The sequence below is a fragment of the Drosophila albomicans genome, chromosome 2R (genome assembly GCF_009650485.2).
Source record: "Drosophila albomicans strain 15112-1751.03 chromosome 2R, ASM965048v2, whole genome shotgun sequence".
Lineage (NCBI taxonomy): Eukaryota > Metazoa > Arthropoda > Insecta > Diptera > Drosophilidae > Drosophila > Drosophila albomicans.
This window is the reverse complement of record NC_047631.2, coordinates 23,258,582-23,279,812: the sequence shown is the minus strand read 5'-3', so window position 1 is coordinate 23,279,812 and position 21,231 is coordinate 23,258,582. Positions and strand designations below refer to the sequence as shown.

The window sequence follows — 21,231 nt, the reverse complement described above, 5'->3', positions numbered from 1 at the left end:
TAACGATGTTGCGAGCCATTGTTGGTGTCATTATGATTATCGTTATTGTTGTCCCTTTGCTAACGCTTTTCGCATTTTCCTCTTACCATCTAACATAATGAAAAGAAAATATTGCCATGTTGTTACATTTGTTGTTGCTGTCGCTGGCATTTTTAAACCCGCTACCCATAGGGTAGAAGGGTATTATAACTTTGTGCCGACAGGAAATGTATGTAACAGGTAGAAGGAGGCATCTCCGACCATATAAAGTATATATATTCTTGATCAGCGTCAACAGCCGAGACGATATAGCCATGTCCGTCTGTCCGTCTGTGTGTCTGTCCGTCTGTCCGTCTGTGTGTCTGTCCGTCTGTCCGTCTGTCCGTATGAAACACTGGATCTCAGAGACTATAAGAGATAGAGCTATAATTTTTTTTCGACAGCATTTGTTATGTTTGCACGCAGATCAAGTTTGTTTCAAATTTTTACCACGCCCACTTCCGCCCCCGCAAATCAAAAAAATCGAATAACAAGCGTAATTTTCAAGCTAGAGTTACGAATTTTGGTATATACAATAATAACTATAGTATTTATGATTTCTGAAAATTTGGTTGCGATCAGATAAAAATTGTCAAAGTTATTAAAGAAATACTTTTGTATGGCAAAAACGCCTACTTACTAGGGCTCTTAGTTACTTTGGCCGACAATCTGGTACATTGTGCCGTCCATGGTATATTTTGAATACGGTACTATGTCGATATACCAAATATACCATTCGGTATATTTTTAGTATTTTTTGCAGTATATTTGGTATATTTTGAGAAAATACCGCAAAATATATTTCTTTTATTCAAAATGGGTTGCGGGTATCTCACAGTCGAGTACACTCGACTGTAGCTTTCTTACTTGTTAATGTTTTTGCTGTTGTTATGTAAAGCAGGCACATAATAAAAATAATAATGAAAATAACTCGACAGGTTTTGTTGTCGTTTTTTGTTGTGGTTGCTATTGTTGTCGTTGTTGTTGTTGTCATGCGTTGAAAACCACAAAAGAGCAGCAAATTGAAATTTAATGAAATTTATTAATTTCATGCATTTTTGATGATGTGGCAGAAATATTTTGTATTCGGCTTCAAATTGATCGCATAGCGGATTACATTATGCGTGGCTTTTGTTAAAAAATCAATAGCAAATTCACATAAATTTGTAAAGGTTTTATAAACATTTCACGGCATTAATTTGTAATTAAATATTTGAGAATTTTAAGTTCAAATGCGTGTTAAATAAAATTAAGAAGCGTTCTCAAGCGCTAAGCATCAACGGCGAGTCGCCAAGATAACCGAGTTAAACCGAAAAGGAAACCTAACAAGCCAAAGATAAAGCCAAAGCTGTGAAATTTAACGCGTAAAACTTTTTGTGGCCAGGAGGATGATGCTTAAGTGGTTGAGTTGTTGCTGCCTCAAACTACATAGAAGATAAATACCCGACAAGTCGCTGAAGAAAAGTTTATGAGGAAGCTCAAGATGTTTAACAAAACTTAGTTTTCTTCAGAGCTTAGATAAGGGTTATATCGTTGTTAAAGATAAAATTCTCTTCAAATAAGTTGTACTCATTTAAAAGTATCCTTTTAAGGAACATCAACTCCAAATCGACACATTAAAAACGTTATTATATTCGTAATTTGTGCGTGTCACAAACAACGAAAAGTAATGTGAATTACGTGTGTCATTTTATTGCCATGTTCGCACATCACGTATACGCAGCATCAGCTCCAACACACAGTAAAGGTAAACCATATGAGAAATCAAACGCAAATCAAAGTCTTTTGTCATTTCAGCTTAGCATCTGCGGCAAACAAAAGAAAGTGAACAAATCATAAACCAGCAATCACTTAGTTGATTCTTCACTTTCAAAAACACTCGTATTAACCCCTTGCAACAGTCGAACTCGACTGTTTTTACATTCCGCAATGTTTTATTTATTACAAACCTTTCACACGACACACAACAGCAGCCGCAATCACAATCACAATGCCTTGAGGCCTCCGTCTGCGAATCAACTTTGACATTCCCGTGTCATTTTTTATTCCTCGCCTTTTATTGCGTGCCATTACTTTAGTATTCTCGTGCCTCCATTTCGATACATTTCTCCCTCCGTTAAAAGCAATCGATGAAGCAGCTACGAATGGCAAGTTGTGAGTTCGTTGAACACATTGAGAAGCTGATGTGTGGCTGCCTCGCTGCTGTGCTGTTATGCTGCCTGCCTTTAATGTATTTCAATTATTTTTATTGGCTTATCATAAATTATAATGCCCTCTGGCCTTGGGTTCCATATTTTTCGTGCCTGCCACTTTTCTCGCTTGCCACTTTTCTCTATATTCCATTTAACTTTCACTTGCCTCAAAGCATTTTCACAGTTGTGTAGTTTTCCCCTCCTGATGGAGCTGGAACACATGTTGAGCCTTGTTTTTGGCATTGCCGCTTATTGAAAAACTTTGACTTGGATTCCTTCTTCATCTTCTTGAGTAAAACTTTCAGTTAAACCTGCAACAACTTTTCCTTATTCTTGCAGCATTTTATAATTTCATGGCATTGCTTCCATATTTTATTTAGCTGGTAAAACTTTATCGAGTTCATTATTCGTGCCAAGTGCGCCTTAATTATTTCTGCATTTGCCACTAAGACAAATTGAATTGTCCTTTTAGTGTTCTCGCAGTTGTTTTGTTTGTTATTCTGAATTACTTAAGCGGGAGACTTTACTCGTTCTGCTTGGAATTCACTTTCATTTTGTTAAGTTTTATGCAAATGACAGGATATTAAGAGCTCTGCAAAGACTGCATTCGGGATTGTGGGTTGGATTCCTTTCAACTTGATTTACTTTGCGGAGTAAATTTGGATTTATTTTGCCAAATGAACATTGCAATTGGAATACGAGTTCACTCCAATGATTTCGACTATTCCATCATTAATCAATCCACTCGAGTTTATACAAATTTCTGGCATGTTTGTTGAATACTTTCCTCCTCCCTCTCCGCCCCTTTGTTCTCTTTACTAGTTGCCTTTCATTACTCATTCATTGCAATTTGGCACAGCTCCCTGTTGTGCTTGCCACATTTAACACGCCGCATTGCATTCGCGTCTCTATTATACGTACAACTTACCCTTCACTCCCTTCACCCTTCTCTCTACTCTGACATTTTGCACAATTTTAATTATCACGCCATCGTCATCAACCTCATCATTGTTTTGTAATTGTTGCAAGCAGCACCGCAAATGCAATTTCCGTGCAAAATATTTGCACAAAGGCACAGAAACTTTGTCCGTCCTCGTGTTTCTCTTTCTCTCAACAAAGTTGTACAAAAATAGGAGTAAACGTTGTTGCTTGTATGTGCCAAATAAGCAAAAGAAAAGGGAAAAGTTTCCACTACAAGTATTGGCTAGGCAAAAGACGCTTTCCATTTAGTTGTTCTCTGTTGTATTGCCTCTACTCACTTCTTCTCACTTCTATTTTCCCTAGAGAACTTAAAGTTCAGCATGGAGTTTACAACTCTTAACAGTTTATTTCTGCATTGCATACATTGCGGCGCTTCGCACACTTTGTGGATACTCGCAAGTAAAAGAATTTGGAGAGAAATGAGTAAGAATTGGTGTGCGCTGCTTTGCTGCTTGAAATTAAAAGAAGCATTGAGTTCAGCAAAAAGTTGCAGCACACAAAATAAACTATGAGTAAAGCAACTTCCAACTAGAAAAATGAACTATTGAAGTTTGCTTTCCCTTCGCTCTTGTTGTTCTTGTTTTCAGTTAGTTGCAGCTTGTTTGCTGCATAACGACAAAATGCACTTTGTTTGATGAGCAGCACTGAGAAACCCTTGGCCAACTGGCGCTAGCATGTGCCAATAAGAACGTGCAAACAGATATAAACAGAGCCCGAAGCAGACAGCTTTAAAGCGGGCCACAGACAGGGATAATGCCAACTGACAGCCAGCATTTCATTCATTTCCTTTTGCCACTTCTCCAAATGCTGTAAATCCTGAAAAAATAATGAGAAATTATTGGCGCAGTGCGCCTCGAGACGAACGACTGTCGTAGTAGTTCTTCGTTGCAACATCTTGAATGAAATGATTGATTGTGGACAGACGATATTAAGTATATGTCACGTTTGCAACGACAGGTTGTTGAATCGAATTAAGAATTTAATTGACTCTTCACTTAAAGCATTTTACAGGAGATGCTTTATTTCACTCAGACATTCAATTAAGATTCTATAAACTGCACATTAAGAATATATTGCTGGATATTTGCATATTTCTTATATTTCTAAAAAAGAGTAGATGAGAGAAGAATGTAGAGTTCCTTATTTATTACCCTCAATACCAAACTCTGTTGGTATGAGCAACAAAATCTCGATGTGAGCAGCCGCTTTCCAGTTCATCGAGCTTGTGCAACATTGTGGCTGAAGCATACTGAAAAGAGCTGCTTAAATTTACAGCCTGAACATAAATTGAAAATATGTGCTAGCCTGTGTGACTTATGGGAATTTATGCAGCTTAAAGTCTCTGGCAGCACAATGCAAAACTCGGTTCTCATATTGAAATTCATGTTGTGCAATGAGAATATTGATGCAAGAATCCTTCATTCAACTAGGTCATGTAGAATGAATGTCGAATAAACCCTTTAAAGGTATTGTGTTCCATTTCTATCTTTCATTTATTTTCCTCGCTTTTGAGACTGACTATCAAATATCAAATTATCACACTTCCACTTCAAATGCCTCGCAGTAATTTTAAAGTTTAACACGCATGCTGTGAAGTGTACGTGAGACGATTAACTTAATTAGATGAGCAAATCCAACACTCGACAGGCCAAAGACAAAGCTCCTTCTAAGCATGACAGATAAGCGACAGAATCAAGAAGGGAAGATGAAGATGAAGCTGAGATTCGCATAATGCTTAAATATTTGTTTGGTAAGTGTGGTAAAAACAGGAGACAGAAGGATAATCATCAACAAGAACCCGCTTACATAAACGAATCCTTATCGAGGAACACCTTTTGTTGAGTCTTTAACACACACTTAAGTGCTTGAACATAATTTCCTAAAATTCTGTGTGAAATTTTAATTTTCTCACGCAAACACACACACACACAATGGAAACATTTTTGATAAGCGCTTTAATTAGCTTAAGTTTTCATGTCGCCATTTCGCATTCCCTGTGAGTCCTTGTGTGGTCCCTGATGAGGTGACTACATCAAATTAATTGCCTTCTCGGTTAGCCTCTTCTTTTGTGTGCATACAATATACTGTATATATGTATGTGTGTGTGTGTCTTGTATAAACATGTATTATCCCGTCTTGGAATTCACCTTAGCGGCTCTGCCAGGGAAAACTTTTCATTTTCATTTGAGTTTCAGCTTTGCCCAAGGCAACAAATAAGAGGAGACACCTTCCCCATGGGCCACACGCCCACTTCGTTTCTCACCTTTATACGACCCTTAGTCACACACACACACACACACACTCACATATATGTATAAGCAACTCGAACTTCATATTGTAGCTGCAGCTGCTTAGTTCCTCAATCTGTCATTGAGTCATGTGACTGGAGTCTCAGGAACTCAACTTTAAATTGAGTTTTCCTTGGAGAACTTTCGAAGCTGTGAGTGAGCTGTGAGCTGACTATACAATGTAATAGATAACTTTCCTTCTGGGCATGGCACCCTGTATGAATGGGCTGATTGCTGTTTTGTTATTCATGGAATTGTTTAAAAATTTAGATTGCTAAGAAACTTGCAAATGACATTTGCCCCTATTGTCCTTGTTGTTTTATCAAGTGGCACGCTCCTTGTCGAAGAAATCAGATTAAAGATTAAAGAGACTGTCACTTAATCATCCCATTTCAGTTAATTTCATATTAAAAACTCCATAATGTAAACCTAATTTAAGAACTTAATATGCTATCTATTAGTTTAATTAATATTCTAGTTTTTTATTTGTGTTTTCCTCGAGGTTCTTTAATATTTAATTCGATATCAATTCCTTAAGCCATTAGATAGTGTAAGTAAGGATTCCTTTCCTCTTCTTCTACGGCACTCACACACTTCAAGTTAATGAAAAAAGCCTCTTAAAATTCCACGTAAAAATGAACAAAAGAACAACAAAAGTATTTGCAAGCATAATTTAATTAATTCGAAAGAAGCCCCATCCTTTCCTTAGTCCCTCCCTATATCTTATTGTGTATTATGTCAATTAGTTAAGAACCGCAGCTGGGACTTTGTAAATGAAACCTGAAGTAGAGAAATTCATTTAGGACATCTTTTGCGTGCCAGTCACGTCCTCCTCTCTCTTTCTCCCCACTTCGCCTACTTTCGGCGTTAGCAACGCGATAAAACTGTAAAGTGAAGCCAATTCATTAATTTACACAGCCAACGAACTGAAGCAACAGGATAACCACACAATTAGATGAATTCTCAAACGAAAAGAATATCCAAACATTGGTCAACTTTTCATTTGCTTTGCTGACTGAATCACCTTTGTTTTGCTTTGCTGTCATGGAATTGACATCATCAGAAGAAGTCTCTTTGTAGTTCAGCCAACAGCAAGTGAACAACCTCGTTTGGCCACTGAACCGTGTGAGCAGGGAGAATGAGCGAAAAGAAACGAGAATTCTAGTCGAGCCATCCACTAGATGGCACCGAGTGCCACTTATTGAGTGGCAAACACATTCAGCACTCAGCTATCAGGCAGAGAAGAGGAGGGTCTTGCTTTTGTGGTTGTCCAATTGCGGTCGAGTGTCATCGGGCACATCCCAACAACCAGACGGACAGCTGACTCACACACACACACAGCTGGCACTAATACACTCACAATGCTATTGGTGTCAATAGAGGAAGATTAGGTGGCAGAACGTGAAGCCTTTTGCAGCCAGTTTGCCACATCATTAAGTTCTTAATTAGCTCAGCCAGCAGCTGCCATTTTTGGAGTGCACTTAGCATGATGGAAAAGGGGGGAAAAGGCGTCAAGAGAAAAGCTGCTTTGCATGCAGTTGAAACAGCAGCAGGGAAATTTCTTAAGCTGCTTTTCCACCCAGCAACTATTGAGTGCAGTCTTAGCCTTTCTTATCTTGTCTCCTTCCATTTGAGTGGCACTGGATCAGGATCAGAGCAGGACTCTTAAGCGTCTCTCAAGTGCAAATGACCGTTGCTCTGCTTAAGCCGTAAGATGGCCAAGGTTCAATGCATTTTCCATCCATTTGCATTACAGCTTAAGCTGAGGAAGAGCATTATATGGAATTAAATAAAGTTTTACGACGACTGATAATACATTCCATTAAAAAACACGTGTAAGTTCTCTCCCAAATAACTGTCGTGTAATGGAATATTGGAACTGCGCCTCCATCATTTGCCACAGCAATTAGCGCAACCGGCAACAAAATTTGATTATCGCAGTGTGCGCGGATTGTTCGTAATTGGAATGTTTTGAGGTTGCAGCGTGAAATTGCCAACAATCCACATGTCGCATTGTTGATTTATGGCCACAGTAGACCCCCATAGAGACAGACAGATAGTCTGACCATTGGCAAGTGCGTGCCTCAGGACAACCACAAATACAACCCATGTGTTCTGCAGTGGTGCATTTGTGGTTTTTGGATGTTGTTTTGTATGGGTCTGTCTGTCACCTGCATTCGATTTAACACCCGCAGAAATATCGCAATAAATGGGGATTAAATGCTCTTTTAAGGGCTTCGCTTCAGCTCCACAATCATACTATAATGGAACATTCAAACTGTCAGCTGACAGTTCGAGAGCCAATTGCGAAGGCCACAATCATTGAAAAAATTGGCTTAAGTGCTTAACTAATGGTAAGCATGGCAATAAGCCGATCCACAAACATCCCCCCTTTCCCATTCCTACTCCAACTTGACCCTGACATAAGTCTCATGCCAGTTGGGTGAACGATTCCCACGAAGATGTTGCTTGCGTGAGCTGCTAACATTTTTGGAGTGTGCGTCCATTAAACGTTTTCCGTTAAAAGCCCACAGAGCATGGCCCATAAATAGTGGAGACAACAGAGAACCGAACAGATTGGGAGTAAGTAGTAAACAGGACGCAGTTAATTGGCTTTCACAGCGAGCACAAGAAGAACCTATTTACGAGTAGGAAATGAAATTTGGGAGCAGTCGATTAGTAGATATGGAACTAATCGAATTTTAAGAGGGATTTTCTAGATTCAATATTATATGTAGTAATGTTGTAGTCATAATAAAATTAAATTCATGCAACTGAATTTCGTTTGCATATTTATTGGTTTTTTTTTTTGTTGACTTTGTGATAAAATGAATATGAAAAATAATTAAACAAGCGTTGCACTATTTTTAATGAAATTATGCGAGTGAATAACTAAATAACTGACTGAGCAGCTTTTAACTCATGTCTAACACACTGACACATCAACTCATACATATGCAAAAGCGACAATAAAAGTTATTCCGTACGTTGCAGTTATGCAAATGCATTTCACACACATGTGCGAAGCGAATTTCCCCTCACTGGGGAGATATAACCTGAACGGCAAATAAAAGAGGGAGCTGAAAAGCATGCTCCGCAAATTGGAAAACGAAAACTGATGGAAATTAAATAACAATGTCATTTGCCAATTTGGCGACAGTTTCAAAGAGGACCCGAAACTTTTCTAGACAAAAGAAAAAGCTAATTTAATAATCGGTCATTTCCAAAAGCAGTTTCCATTAAGCAATGAATAGCTGTTCTTTTCGGTTATGTTTAGCTCTAATTTATATAAAGTTAATTTGACAGAAATTGAAATTCAGCCAGTCGAATGGCCAAGTACAATATAAAAAGTGTAAACAAAAAAAGAGAAGACAAAAACTTTGTTAACTTTGATTGAAATTCAAAGCTGAGCAACAAAATGGATGACGCTCTGTGGCATTTACTTCCAGGCCATTAAGGCACAATGACACACGCGGCTGTTAAAATGGGATGAGAAAAGGGCGGGAGAGATAAGTTAGGAGTTAGAGGAAGAAGACCTTTGTCTAAACTTTGGGCCTGAGTTTGCTTGCCTGCCCTTGGATTGGCTTTTTTGTCGCCTCTGACACTTCTCTGAACCCTTGTCAGCTCATCGAGGGAGGGATTGGGGCGGTGTTAGTGATGAGTTGGCCGATAATATTGAATTTGCAGTGTGCTTAATCATGGGACTCAAACAGAGGCCAAAGCCTTACCGACTGCAGAGGACAGCTAGAACGAATTCTTGCCCAGGCCTTCTTATGTGCAGATTATCATTGTCAAAGCTGAAATCATAATAAATCATTTGGCTTGCTCAGCAGACAAGCAAAATTCCTTGTCGTCTGCACGAGTTTTAAAGGAACGTGCACTTGAAATCCTTTGGCAACTTACAAATCCATTTAATGGCATTTCCCTTTCGTGGCCTAACAACCTGACACACTTTTCCTTGTAGGAAAGTAAAAGCCTCCTTACCTACGCTGACCCTAAACCTAATGAGCACCCGCAATTAGAATCCGCATGAAATATATAGCCTCGTGCCTGGCATTAAATCCAGAATCTCTCCCTCCATCTGCCATCATTTACAAGCAGATTAAGAAATTAATGGCCTACCATTGAATCAGCTTCGTTGTTAAGGAAATTCGGGAAGAGGTTTCTTTGGCTGACTTTTGGTTTCGAGCGCTTTGTCATTTTTCATTTTTAATGCGCGCCACGGGGCAGTCAAAGAGCCACCCACATAAACCAGATTAGCCACGCCCAAACAAAGCAAAAGAAGAAAAGGAAATCTAAAAGCATTAAAGATTTCAGATGTTGCGACGAACAAAAGTCGAAGAAAGCATCTAATTGAGTTGCCTTCTTCAGCATGGCTTTGAGATTGTGCAGGAAATGAGGCAAACTCTCATTTTGCCTAGTCATAAGCGTTGACTCGACAGCCCAGTTGTTGACCATAAAGGTAGCCTCGAAATTAAATAAGTCCTGCTCCATACACAATGAGGACAAGGCTCCACTGAGGCTGCAACTAACAAGCACATTGACAGTCGTTAAAAGAGGACAATGACAATGGACGTCTGCTGAGTTGACTGTTGCCAGGATGCGAGGGACAGCCACAACACAGCAACATCACCGCACAACGTTTTATATATTTATGAGCCACAGACAGGAATACAACAATACAATACAATGCAGAAAAGGTAACGTCATTTGGTCAAAGAATGAAAGAATGAAGAAAAAGCAATAGCAACAGTAAGAGTGAAAGCGAACGGAGAAAACGAGACAAAGAGAAGGTGTGGAATGGCTGACTTCCGTTTCCGTCAACACTGGCGTTGAATGCTGCTTCCTGCCAAACGGCGGTCAGCCCGTTAGTCTGCTTTGTGGCTAATTTGCAAATAGAATCGAGAAGGGACCAACATGCTAAAGAGGGGACAAGCTTTTGCAATTTAATTACAATTTGTTGCCTTTCCTTCTGCTTGCGAAGGTGAAAACATTGGGAGAACATTCGATCCGTCTAATGGCATCTAAGTGAAATAACCTGTGAGTGGCATTTACCTCAATTATAGTAGAGATGGCAAAATGCCAAGAGGTCAACATATATACATTGAGTTTATTGAAGAGGTTTTGCTTGTTTACCACACATCCTCAAGCACGCCTGCATAACATCGCATGGTGAAACAAAACCAACTAGACAATATGGTCAGAATCACAAGGCGTATAATTAATGCAAGCAATTGTGGCCAATGTGGCAAAATATCAAGCATACGACCAATATGCCGAGTGATTTGCATGTTTCAAATTGCATTGGGCATTCAATTTGCCAATGAATAATGAATATAAATATGGTATATAGTAGGAGCGATGGTGAGCTATGCAGAGAGTTTGCAGGCATTATTGACAGTAAAATTGAAATCAGTTGAGGTATTAAAGTTATGGCAATCGTCATGAAAACATATTCATGAGTAAAATGACTGAGTGACCCCAACTATAAGCTTCCATATGGTCAATGGTTCGCTCAAGGCCTGCAGCGTGTTTGCTTTATACATATTTGATTTTGCCCTTTGCAAATGTTATAGCTACTGCTGTGCCGTTTGTTTTCATAACCCCCTCCCCCGCCTCCGCTCCTGCCTCACCATAACCTACGCAGGCTTCGTGGGTATCACAGTGACATGGATCGTGTTTACTTGTCATATATCATGGCAGGCGTTGCAATTTGATTGGCAAGTTTGAGCAATGCGTGGGCTGTCGCTCTCTTTCTCTCTGGCAGTCAGACATTCTCGTTTAATGGAATTGTTTATTGTCCGGATGAAAAGTAATAATCATTTTTCAGTGCCTTTTGCAAAGTTATTCTCATCTTTCAATCCATATTGTGTTGTCTGATGTAATTTAAGACTTTTCGCCATACGATTTTACAACGCTTTAAACCAGTTGCCAGCAAATGGCCTCAAGGCCTGTCCACATTTAAACTGAAATTCTCTGATGATTTCGCGTTCATTCTGATATTGCTTGGTCGCCAGGGGGCTCGTTGCCTGCTCAAATAGCCAAGCAGAAGCGAAAGCCAAGAATCATGCCGACAGTCGACTGTCAAAGGATGTTGCCTTTGCTCGGTTTTGGCATAAAACGTAACCGTTCTCCGGTTTTGTGTGTGCATAAAAAGGGAAGCAGCAAATAACGCAATGGCGACATTTGCCAAAAGGGATTTCCACTTTCTCTCTGGACTACATTGGGCAAGCTTCACTTCTAGACAGCAACAGCGACATCGGCATTGGCATTTTGGGAAAAGGCATGCAAATAATTTCATTTTAAAGCTAAGCTATGCGTAAAATGCAAAATGACTAACGAAAATGTTTTTCAACATAAATCATTATTGATTACCACATGGTTGTTGCAAAGCAGATCTCTCAATTCTCATAAGAGTCTGCTTTGGTCTCTGAACCTCATAAACGATGTGCTCAATGTTATGTAAGCTGCAGAGCTTAAGTAACATTCATTTGTCATAATTTGCACAACAGGATAAGCAACAACGAACTCAAAATGGTTTCGCAACGATTTGATCAATATTTATTTCAGTGCCCATTTTTCGAAGTAGCTGCTTTAAAAATTGCTTTTAATAATAAATAAATGCTAAAAGCAACAGCCAGGCAAAAGCATGTGCCCTGGCCATGTCCGGTAATGTAATTTAAAGATACTGAGCGTACACATTAAATGCGTTTGATGGTTGTATAACTGTTGAGCTTTCATTAGCCCGCATGTCTTTTGCCTTTTTCATTGGGTTTTTCTTTTTGTTTTCGGTTCTTTTTGCACTGTGTGTTCACAGTTATGCATTATACATCTGCACAAATGTTCTTTTTATGACCACCAAATGCGTGTGTAATTATGCCCCGAACCGAGCGCCTTGGGCAACATTCCAACCGGCCACAATGAATGAGACTGGCTGACCAAATGGTTGCGTGTTTACTGGTCCGCATACATGCATCTATGTATGTGTGTGTGTACGTGAATGTGCATGTGTGTGTGTGCGTACTTTTATGTTACATGCGGATAGCGTGAGTTTAGTGCCAGAGAATTGCCCCAACAATTATTATGATGGCTGATAAGGGACTCGCTCACATACACAACAATACACACACACACACATATACACACACGGCAAGTCACGCACACACACTAAAACAGCGAGTCTGAATTTGCTTTGCTACGTGACTGTCGGTAATATTCTTGTGGCAACTTTGCGTATACGCAATGTGTGTATGCGAGGCGGCATGGGGTTAACATAATATGGGGCGTATACGTAATGTGACGTGCTTCAAAACTCAGCCACTACTTAGCGTAGTTGCAATGCGAGCGCCTGACATTTGTGACCGCCTCAGTTGCCTTGGCCTTTTTTATTTTTTTGTGTTCACTGTTTTTGTTTTTGGTTTTCGGGGTGCTGCAGAAGCAGCCGCAGGCTGTGTGCGCGTGTGTGTGTGTGTGTGTTTGCTTCACCTTGCTCACATGTGTGTGGCAAAAGGCAACAACTGTGTCTGCTTTCATTGTCATTCCATTTATGCGACTGCCGCCTCACTTGGTAATGCTTCGTGCCTTTCAGTTCACTGTTGCCATTCTCTCTCTCCCTCCCTCTCTCTCTCTCTCTTGGTTTTTTTATTGTTTATTACTCTTTTATTATTATCGCAACTGTGCGTTTTTGTTTGCTTTTCACCCAGCCTTTATGCGGGTGCCATTATTTCAGCTCTGGGAGCTGCAAATTAAAGACAAAACACGCTCGCACACACACAAAACTCGCTGATGAATTGCCAAATAATTAAATATGCCAAATGTACGTGGCTCTGTGGCTGTTGCACAAAAAGTGAACGGGAGAGCAGGGAGAGCAGGACAGGTTGACAGAATGACAGCAAGACAGCATGACAGCTTAACAGACAGCCCCAAAATGAAGCTTAAATATGCGAATGCGAAATTAGCATTTAGATTTAAACGCCAATTGCTTGCAAATGAGTTGATTTCAATGGAAATTTGCAACACTTTGCAATCATAGCAAAACTCTTTGAAGAAAATTCTACTAAATTATTATTGAGAATAAATCGATATTGAATACTTGAGTCAACAATGGATTGTTAAGTTAATTGCTAGAAATTATGCATTTATTTAACGATTAGAAATACTCGAAGAACATCTTCATTAAATTTTCATTTTCCTTTTACTAAATTTAAGACGATTTCCTTGCTTACGCATAATTGAGAAATACGAAAACTAAGCCCATTATTCAAAGCCCTCTTTGATTTATAGTCTTCAACACAAAAGATACTTACTTGTCTCCGTTTTTGTTAATGGCGATTAAATCAAATAATTGATGTGCCACGTTTTAATCTTAGCCACTTGACGTCGCTTACTGGTGCGTACAAAGAGCACTTAACGATTCAAATCCGAGTCTCTGCTGCACGAATACAAAGTTTTGCTGACGATGCCACAAAAAAAAAACAAACTTGAGGATTTCATGCAAAAAAAGAAATCCAATTCCTTGAGTTGAACATAACTATAAGTTGTGTGTGTGTGTGTGTGAATGTGACTGCGGCTGTTTCTATGTCAGTTGTTTTAACATTTAATTAAAATATTGCTCATACGCCACGTGGCCGAGAGGCAAAGTAGGTTACATTTATTCTCATACGTTATTCTGGGTTAAAAAACCTGTAAAAGCGCGACTGCTGCCAGACAAGGCCTTGGGCTGGCCATTTCCTGAGCGGCAATTACAACCAAGCAAGAGCTATAAAAAAAATCCTCAACAAAAGCACGCAAAGCCGTCTGGATGTGTTCCAATGTACAGTATACACTATATATGCCATGCAATGTGCTCCTTAGTGTGTGTATTTTGTGTGTATGGCTTCATAAAAATAGTTAATTTCACTAAAACAAAAACAATAACGTTACAGTCTGAAACAAAATTGCTTTTACTTTTACTTGGTTCAAACGCCCACTCTAAAGGGGTGGGGGAGGAGGTGGAGTTGGGTGTTGGGTGTTGGAGGTGGAGGTGGAGGCGGGCGACAAATGTAATAAAGTTTTTTGTGTTGTTCTATTTCTTGACACACGCACACAACTCACTAGCACTAATGCACACACAAACACACACTTTGACGATACGTGTCGGCATTAGTTGTGCTTGTACTTATGTTATTATATTATTTATTATTCATTTGAATTCACCTTTGTTTTAACCGGCATTCACTTCACTTCGATATTCGTTAATTTTTGCTATAATTCACATACTTCAACTTTTTGTTGTTTTCGTTTTTATTCCTTGCGTCTTTCACGTAGTTTACGCCGCTTTAACGTCTTCTTACGTTCCGTTTTCAACTTTCCGTTGGCGTAACGAAGCGACGCATTTGAAAGCCGCCAATATACTGAATTCAACTAACGGTACTTTTTGCTTGACGCCACGTCTGCGTCGGCAGAGACATCGGCAGCGACGCAACAGCAGCCGCAATTGACAGTTGGGGCGTCTGCGCAAAGAACGCGCCGTAAAAACGAAAACAAATTTAACACTTCGGTGGTAACTATTTAACAGATAAGTTGTTCAATTTATTTGCTGAAATCTCAAGCAATTTTATAGCTTCTATTAAACATCAAATTCAAACTTCAATTGAAAATTGGAAATATTTCGCACGGTTCGGTCTAATGGTAGCACGTGCAGGTTTTCTGTGCGATATAAATCCTGTTACTTATTTGTATTCGTCTGATATAAATCTTCTGTTGCAGGGCAAAACAAATTTTATTTCCGTTACGCCGTTTTATTTGAATCGCCCATTTTGAAATAAACCGCCATCTATTGTACGCAATTCGAACTGCGAAATGTGCACAACTACAAGCTCAGTGCTATGACACTCGGAACTAGCTCACAATCGCACAGCCTTGCGCAGTAAGCAGAGCGAAAGTGACAACTATATACGCAACACTGTACGCAGGGCTACCATTGAAGCTTGGCGGACCAATTCAAATATTTGAAATTCATTGATTTTATACTTATGGGAATATTTTATTATTTTAGATGCAAAATACTTTTTGGGGCAAGCTTAAAATAAGATGTAAAATGATAATATACTTATCTGATAATAAGCAATACGGCTGAACAATTGTAGCCGACTATAATAGCATATTAAGGGCCTATCACAATATAAAAACTTTGAACCACTTAATCTAATGACTCGTATACAATAAATATAAATTACTAAAGAATAACTGACCAAGCCTACTTGTCCAGTGGAGCAATCTTCATGCGCCACGCATTCTTGATCATATCAGCAGCCTTCTCCGCAATCATGATGGTGATTGCATTCGTATGCCCAGCCGGCACATGTGGCATAATCGAAGCATCAACTACACGCAGATGCTGTATGCCATGGACCCTAAGCTCAGGATCTACCACAGCTGCGGCATCTGTAGATGGCCCCATTTTGCAAGTGCCCGACTGATGTTGCAAACTGGAGCCATAAAGGCGCAGGCAACAGCGCCAATAGTCTTGGCTGGCGAATTTCAAATGATCACACCCCGGAAAGGGTCGAGCATGAAAGCGTGTGCCAATCTTCTGCATGGACTTGGTGCGTGCCAACCTCAAGATCTGTAAGCAACCAATGCTAAGAACTATTTAAAAAATTCAATCAAATTTCTTACCATTTCTATGCCCTCAATCATAGCACGCACATCGTCGGGATGCTGCATAAAATTGGGCTCCATCCGTGGCCAGTGGAAGGGATTACGACTGCGCAATGAGATACGTCCAGTGCTCTTGGGTCGCAGTAGCACTGGCACCATGCCAAACGTTTCTTCCTGCTGCAAGTCGCCATACATTTTCTGATAAAACTCATCTGTGATGCCAAGCAAATCGCGCAGCGTGCCAAAGCGATCTCCGCTCAGGGAGCCAGCTCCCATGACGAGCTCCATGTCTGCGTAGTCCGAGGCTAAGTAATTGAAAAGCTGTTGTCAATATAATTGGCTAGAAACTATGTTGATACACAGACTCACCAAAACTTGAACTAGGCGTGCGCACAAAGGCGAATGCCTCAGCACCGCCAGGAATCGTGTAGGGTCCTTGGCCAGCGAATAAGTAGCGTATGATGTCCTGGGGATTGAGCAGACGTGCGTCATTCACCGTAGAATCATTGACCATAAATACGAGACCGTTAAGGGTAATGTGATCCTGCAAATTGTAGCCAACTTGCAGATCCTGTACCACGGGAATATTATGCTCCGCCAGATGGGCACTTGGTCCCACACCCGACAACATCAGCAGCTGTGGACTGGCTATAGAACCGGCAGAGAGAATAACCTCCTTGCTGGCTCGCACCACAAAGCGTTGGCGCTGCTTGGTGAACTCAACGCCAATGGCCACTTTGGTGTTGGGATCGATGAGCAGCTTGGTGACCCAACTCTTCATGGATATGTGCAAATTGCGGCGATGCAACACCGGCTGTATGAATGCTTTGCTAGTGCTGCAACGTCTTCCTTGGCGAATGGTGGCCTGAGCACGTGAAAAGCCCATCAACTGTTCGCCATTGGTGTCGGTTATGTCGTAGCCCATCTCTCGACTGGCCTTGAGGAAAGCCTTCAGCTGTCGCGACTTGTAATCCGTGTACTGAACATCGAGTGGCCCATTGCGGCCATGATACGGTGACTTGTACAGATCGCTGATGCCAATGCGTTCCGATTTCTTGAAATATGGCAGCACCTCGGCATAAGACCAACCCGTGTTGTTCGCAGCCGCCCAGCCATCGTAGTCCTGACGATGTCCACGTGTGTAGAGCATAAAATTGATGAGACTTGTGCCACCAACGCCACGTCCCTTGGGCCAATTGCAGACGCCATTACGCAGCCCTTGGCAGGCATTGGGCGTTGCCTCCGCCTTATAGCCCCAATTGTAGCGTGTCGTTTGCGTCAATGCGGCCGTTAGGGGCACATCACTGATGAACGTCTCCTGATCGCCCGCCTCCAGCAGCAGCACTCGTGCCGTTTTAATCTCACTCAATCGATTGGCCAGCACACAACCCGCCGAACCGGCGCCCACAATGATGAAGTCATACTCGGGCAGAAAGTCGTTGGTGTCGGGTATGCGAGTGTTCAACAATGTAGTCTCGAAATCCCTCACTAGATCCACCAACAGCTGGCTGTGACTGCTCCCACAGCACATCCAGAATATCAAAATGTACGCTAATCGCATCTTTATTAGTTGTATCTGTAAGAAGCATAGATATATTAAGTATACGCAAACGAATGTTAATTTCTGAAACGTTCTGGTTGCATATTAACAATGACTTGTTAATTGCATTGACCTTGGATTTCACTTTTTTGTTTGTTGCAGTTTAGTTCTGACCAAAGCACATTTCACACCCCGTTGGCTATCACAAGTGATATCATGTTATTGATTTTCTTTTTTAGCTCAAGTTCAACAAGTTTCAGGTTACATCGTCAATACCGCCAATAAAAATAATAATATATTTGCAGAGGCGAAAAAGAAAGAAAAACAATAACAAAACATTTGTGCAGACGAAAGATCGTTAACCGGTTCGTGATCAAAACAGAAACATTGAAGAAGTTACCAAAGCAAAATTCGCAAAAATAATTCGAGCGCAATCGAAGCAAAAATATTTACCCGTTGACGTTGACCCATAAAACGCACGCGGATGTTCATAAAAGACGCACAAACACAGTCAAAACCAATATAAGAAATATAAACAAAATACATAAAAGCCGATAAAAGGCGCAATATAAACATGAAGCGACTAATTTATAATCTTGAAGTTGTAATTAAAAATTACAAATTTATTGGAATTCATTTGAAAATGTAAGTAAATGGAAATTTTATGGTAGTTAAAATTTCATATAAATTAACAGCTCCAATTTCAACTTCTCAAATAAATTGACTAACCTATCGACACAATTGTTGTGCCATAAACTAAATGAAATTGCTCAAAGTGGTGGGTGTGCTGCGTTTCCAAAAAAAAAAAAATAAATTGCTTTATATGCAAATTAAATGTTCGAATTTTTGTTTGGTTTTTGGGGATTTTTAACATTTAAGTCCATTAGAGGCAAAAAAAAATTGCACGAACAATAAATAGCAAAACAAAGAGAAAAAAGAAGGTTTTCAATTAACCCCAATACGTTGGCAGACAACAAGGCAACTCGCTTCGAGTTACAGATACGACAAGTAACAATATAAAGATACAGATACATCTTCAGCCTTTGTCTGTACTTAAGTTCTTTTACGTGTACAGCCTTCAATATGCTTTCGACACGCACATACATAACCGAGACCGAGTGATACACATCGAAATTGTCTCTGGGCCAGGTTAACTTCTTTTGTCACAACAATTTGCTGAGAAGCACATCAATAACCGGTCAACGGTCTCCCGCACAGAACTGACCTACGTCAAGGGTTTCAAGGGTTATTAGCGACCGAAGGGCAATGTGCTCGTTAATTCGTCATTTGTAGCAAGTGGCTGACATTTGTAGCAAGTGGCTGACATAAAAAATATAATTTTTAGTAAAATTTGTTATTTATTGTTATTTATAACGAACATTTTTCAATCAGCGATAGCAGCCACTTGCCAGTTGCCCTAATTGAGTTTATGCCACGGCAGACATTTAAGTTTATTAACTGTGTCCAATTAGCAAAGTTTTAATAGCTGGCGCGACGAATGTCTAAAGGGTTTAGAGTTATCAGCGATTGAAAGTAAAGTTTAAATTGCTTGGGGCCATGTTATCAGATCTTGCAAGAATTATTATTTAATAAATTGAAGATTCAAATCTGTAGAAAGCTTTTACTTTACTACTATTTTATATTGTTATATTTGGCCATAATTTATTTTTAAAAGCCACAGGTATCACTTATTTCACAATTATCCAATTAAATCATCGCCATTTCTCACAGCAAACCAATTAACACATCTTGTTGACTTTTTTGTACACAGTTCTAAAGTCTTTTATTTTTTTCTTTGAATAATTACTTTTGCGACGATCACAAATTACGTCAAATGCCACACAAATACACAAGATACGTCCCATAAATGTAGAGCAGTTTAAATAGGTTTTGGATATTCCAAACACGTTTATCCGCCTGCAGTTAGAATGCACTTACGCAAGTTACGTGTTGCTCTCCTTCGATTGATATTTATGTATCTACTTATATGTGTGAGATACTTTGCAGTTTTTATTCGAAACTCGATTTTGCTACTGCGCATGCGCGCACGTTGCTGTCCACTCGCCAAATGAAACGCGGCTGGCGACGCATGCAACGTTGAAGCCTATGCCGGACAAGTCAAGACAGGTAGCTGCCGGTTAAGTCGGTCAGCTTTTGGCGCTACGTTTGGGACAACACGCAGCCCCAAGCAGACGACGGACCTTGGTCCAGAGATACGAAACAGATAAACAGTTGAGCAGGCTTTGGCGCGAAGCGCGATTGTCTCATTTCAAGTTCATCATCTGAACTTGCAAATTTCATGCGAGTTTATTTACATTTTTTTGTGTAAAACTATTTTCGGCATCTTGATTTTGCCCCGATTCGCCAGGCGGCAAAGTGTGCTGGGTTTAGTCACAATCGAAAATTTTTGCATACATATTTTCATTGGAAATTTAATTAGCACCCGTTTTATGTCCACCATAATGTTGCTGATATGTCAAGCATGTGTTAATCCAAAATTTAGTGCTGTTCGATTAACAAATAGATGCGAACAAATAAAACTATGATCTCTGGTTGCTTCCGCCATGCATTGTACGATTATTTATATTTATCTTGTTGTCGATGATTGTTCAAGTTCAATGTCATGCAACGCTGCGCTTTACATCAATCTCAAAGATACTTAGTGTCGCTGCGTATCTTTTATCTGATTGCTTGTATCTAGGCGCTTAATGATGACTTCATGTTACAACGATTACAAATTTTGTAGCTCTGACGTTATAATTTGCATACGAACCACATTAAGGCCCAATTCATAAATGGCCACATAGAGAGCCATAAAACAACAGCAACAACAACAACAGCAGCAGCAGCAGTAAAGATACTCTTCATTTGATTTCGAATTTTAAGCTGTTTTTGTTGCCACTTTCATAATCACCATTTTGGCGCATTCGACCTTCAGTACCGGCGCCGCAACATTTTGTTAAATTTTATTTTCGATCTCTGCTTCTTTTTGTGTTGCTCGTTTTCCTATGGGATTTATTGCTAAAAATCCAAACAAATTGCATTTTGCCTCCACTGCTGGCTGCTCTGCCTTTGTTTAGACTTCCATAACTGGTATTTGCACAGATTTTATGCATATTCATTTCGCATGACTTGGCAACTGTCAAATTGGCTGATGTTTGGATTTGAAACGAGTGCACATACTCGTTTTCAAGCTCACAACTTGAGTGATCATAGTTCATAGTCCTAATTGATAAAAGTTCCAAAAGAGCTGAGACAAAACGTTGCTAATTTCATTTCAAAAGCGCTAAACAATTAAAAACGAATGTTTCTGATCACCGATCATTCGATAATGTCTGAAAAAAGTGATAGTCTACTCAATAATATACTCATAACAGGCGATGATTAAGCATTTTGCGATTTGACACTTGTGAACACGAGACAAAAATAGCAACGGAATACAAATTTCAAAAATAAATATAATAAAAGAAGGGGCGGCGTTTCACAAAAACTAAATTAAAATAAATGATAAATGACAAACTAAAGCACCATTTTATCTGAAAAAAAAGACTAATTTTATTTAATTTAAATA

The 21,231-nt window shown here is 39.8% G+C and overlaps 1 protein-coding gene across 1 annotated transcript; it reads right to left on the bottom strand.

Moving 5' to 3' along the window:
• Positions 1–15,499: 15,499 nt before the first annotated feature.
• On the bottom strand, positions 15,500–17,687 carry LOC117574154 (glucose dehydrogenase [FAD, quinone]). The gene is made up of 3 exons (XM_034257835.2): positions 16,490–17,687; positions 16,139–16,425; positions 15,500–16,085 (listed from the first exon to the last, which is right to left on the bottom strand). The coding sequence occupies exons 1-3, from the start codon at positions 17,679–17,681 to the stop codon at positions 15,717–15,719; spliced, it is 1,848 nt and encodes a 615-aa protein (XP_034113726.1). The 5' UTR covers positions 17,682–17,687; the 3' UTR covers positions 15,500–15,716.
• Positions 17,688–21,231: the final 3,544 nt, after the last annotated feature.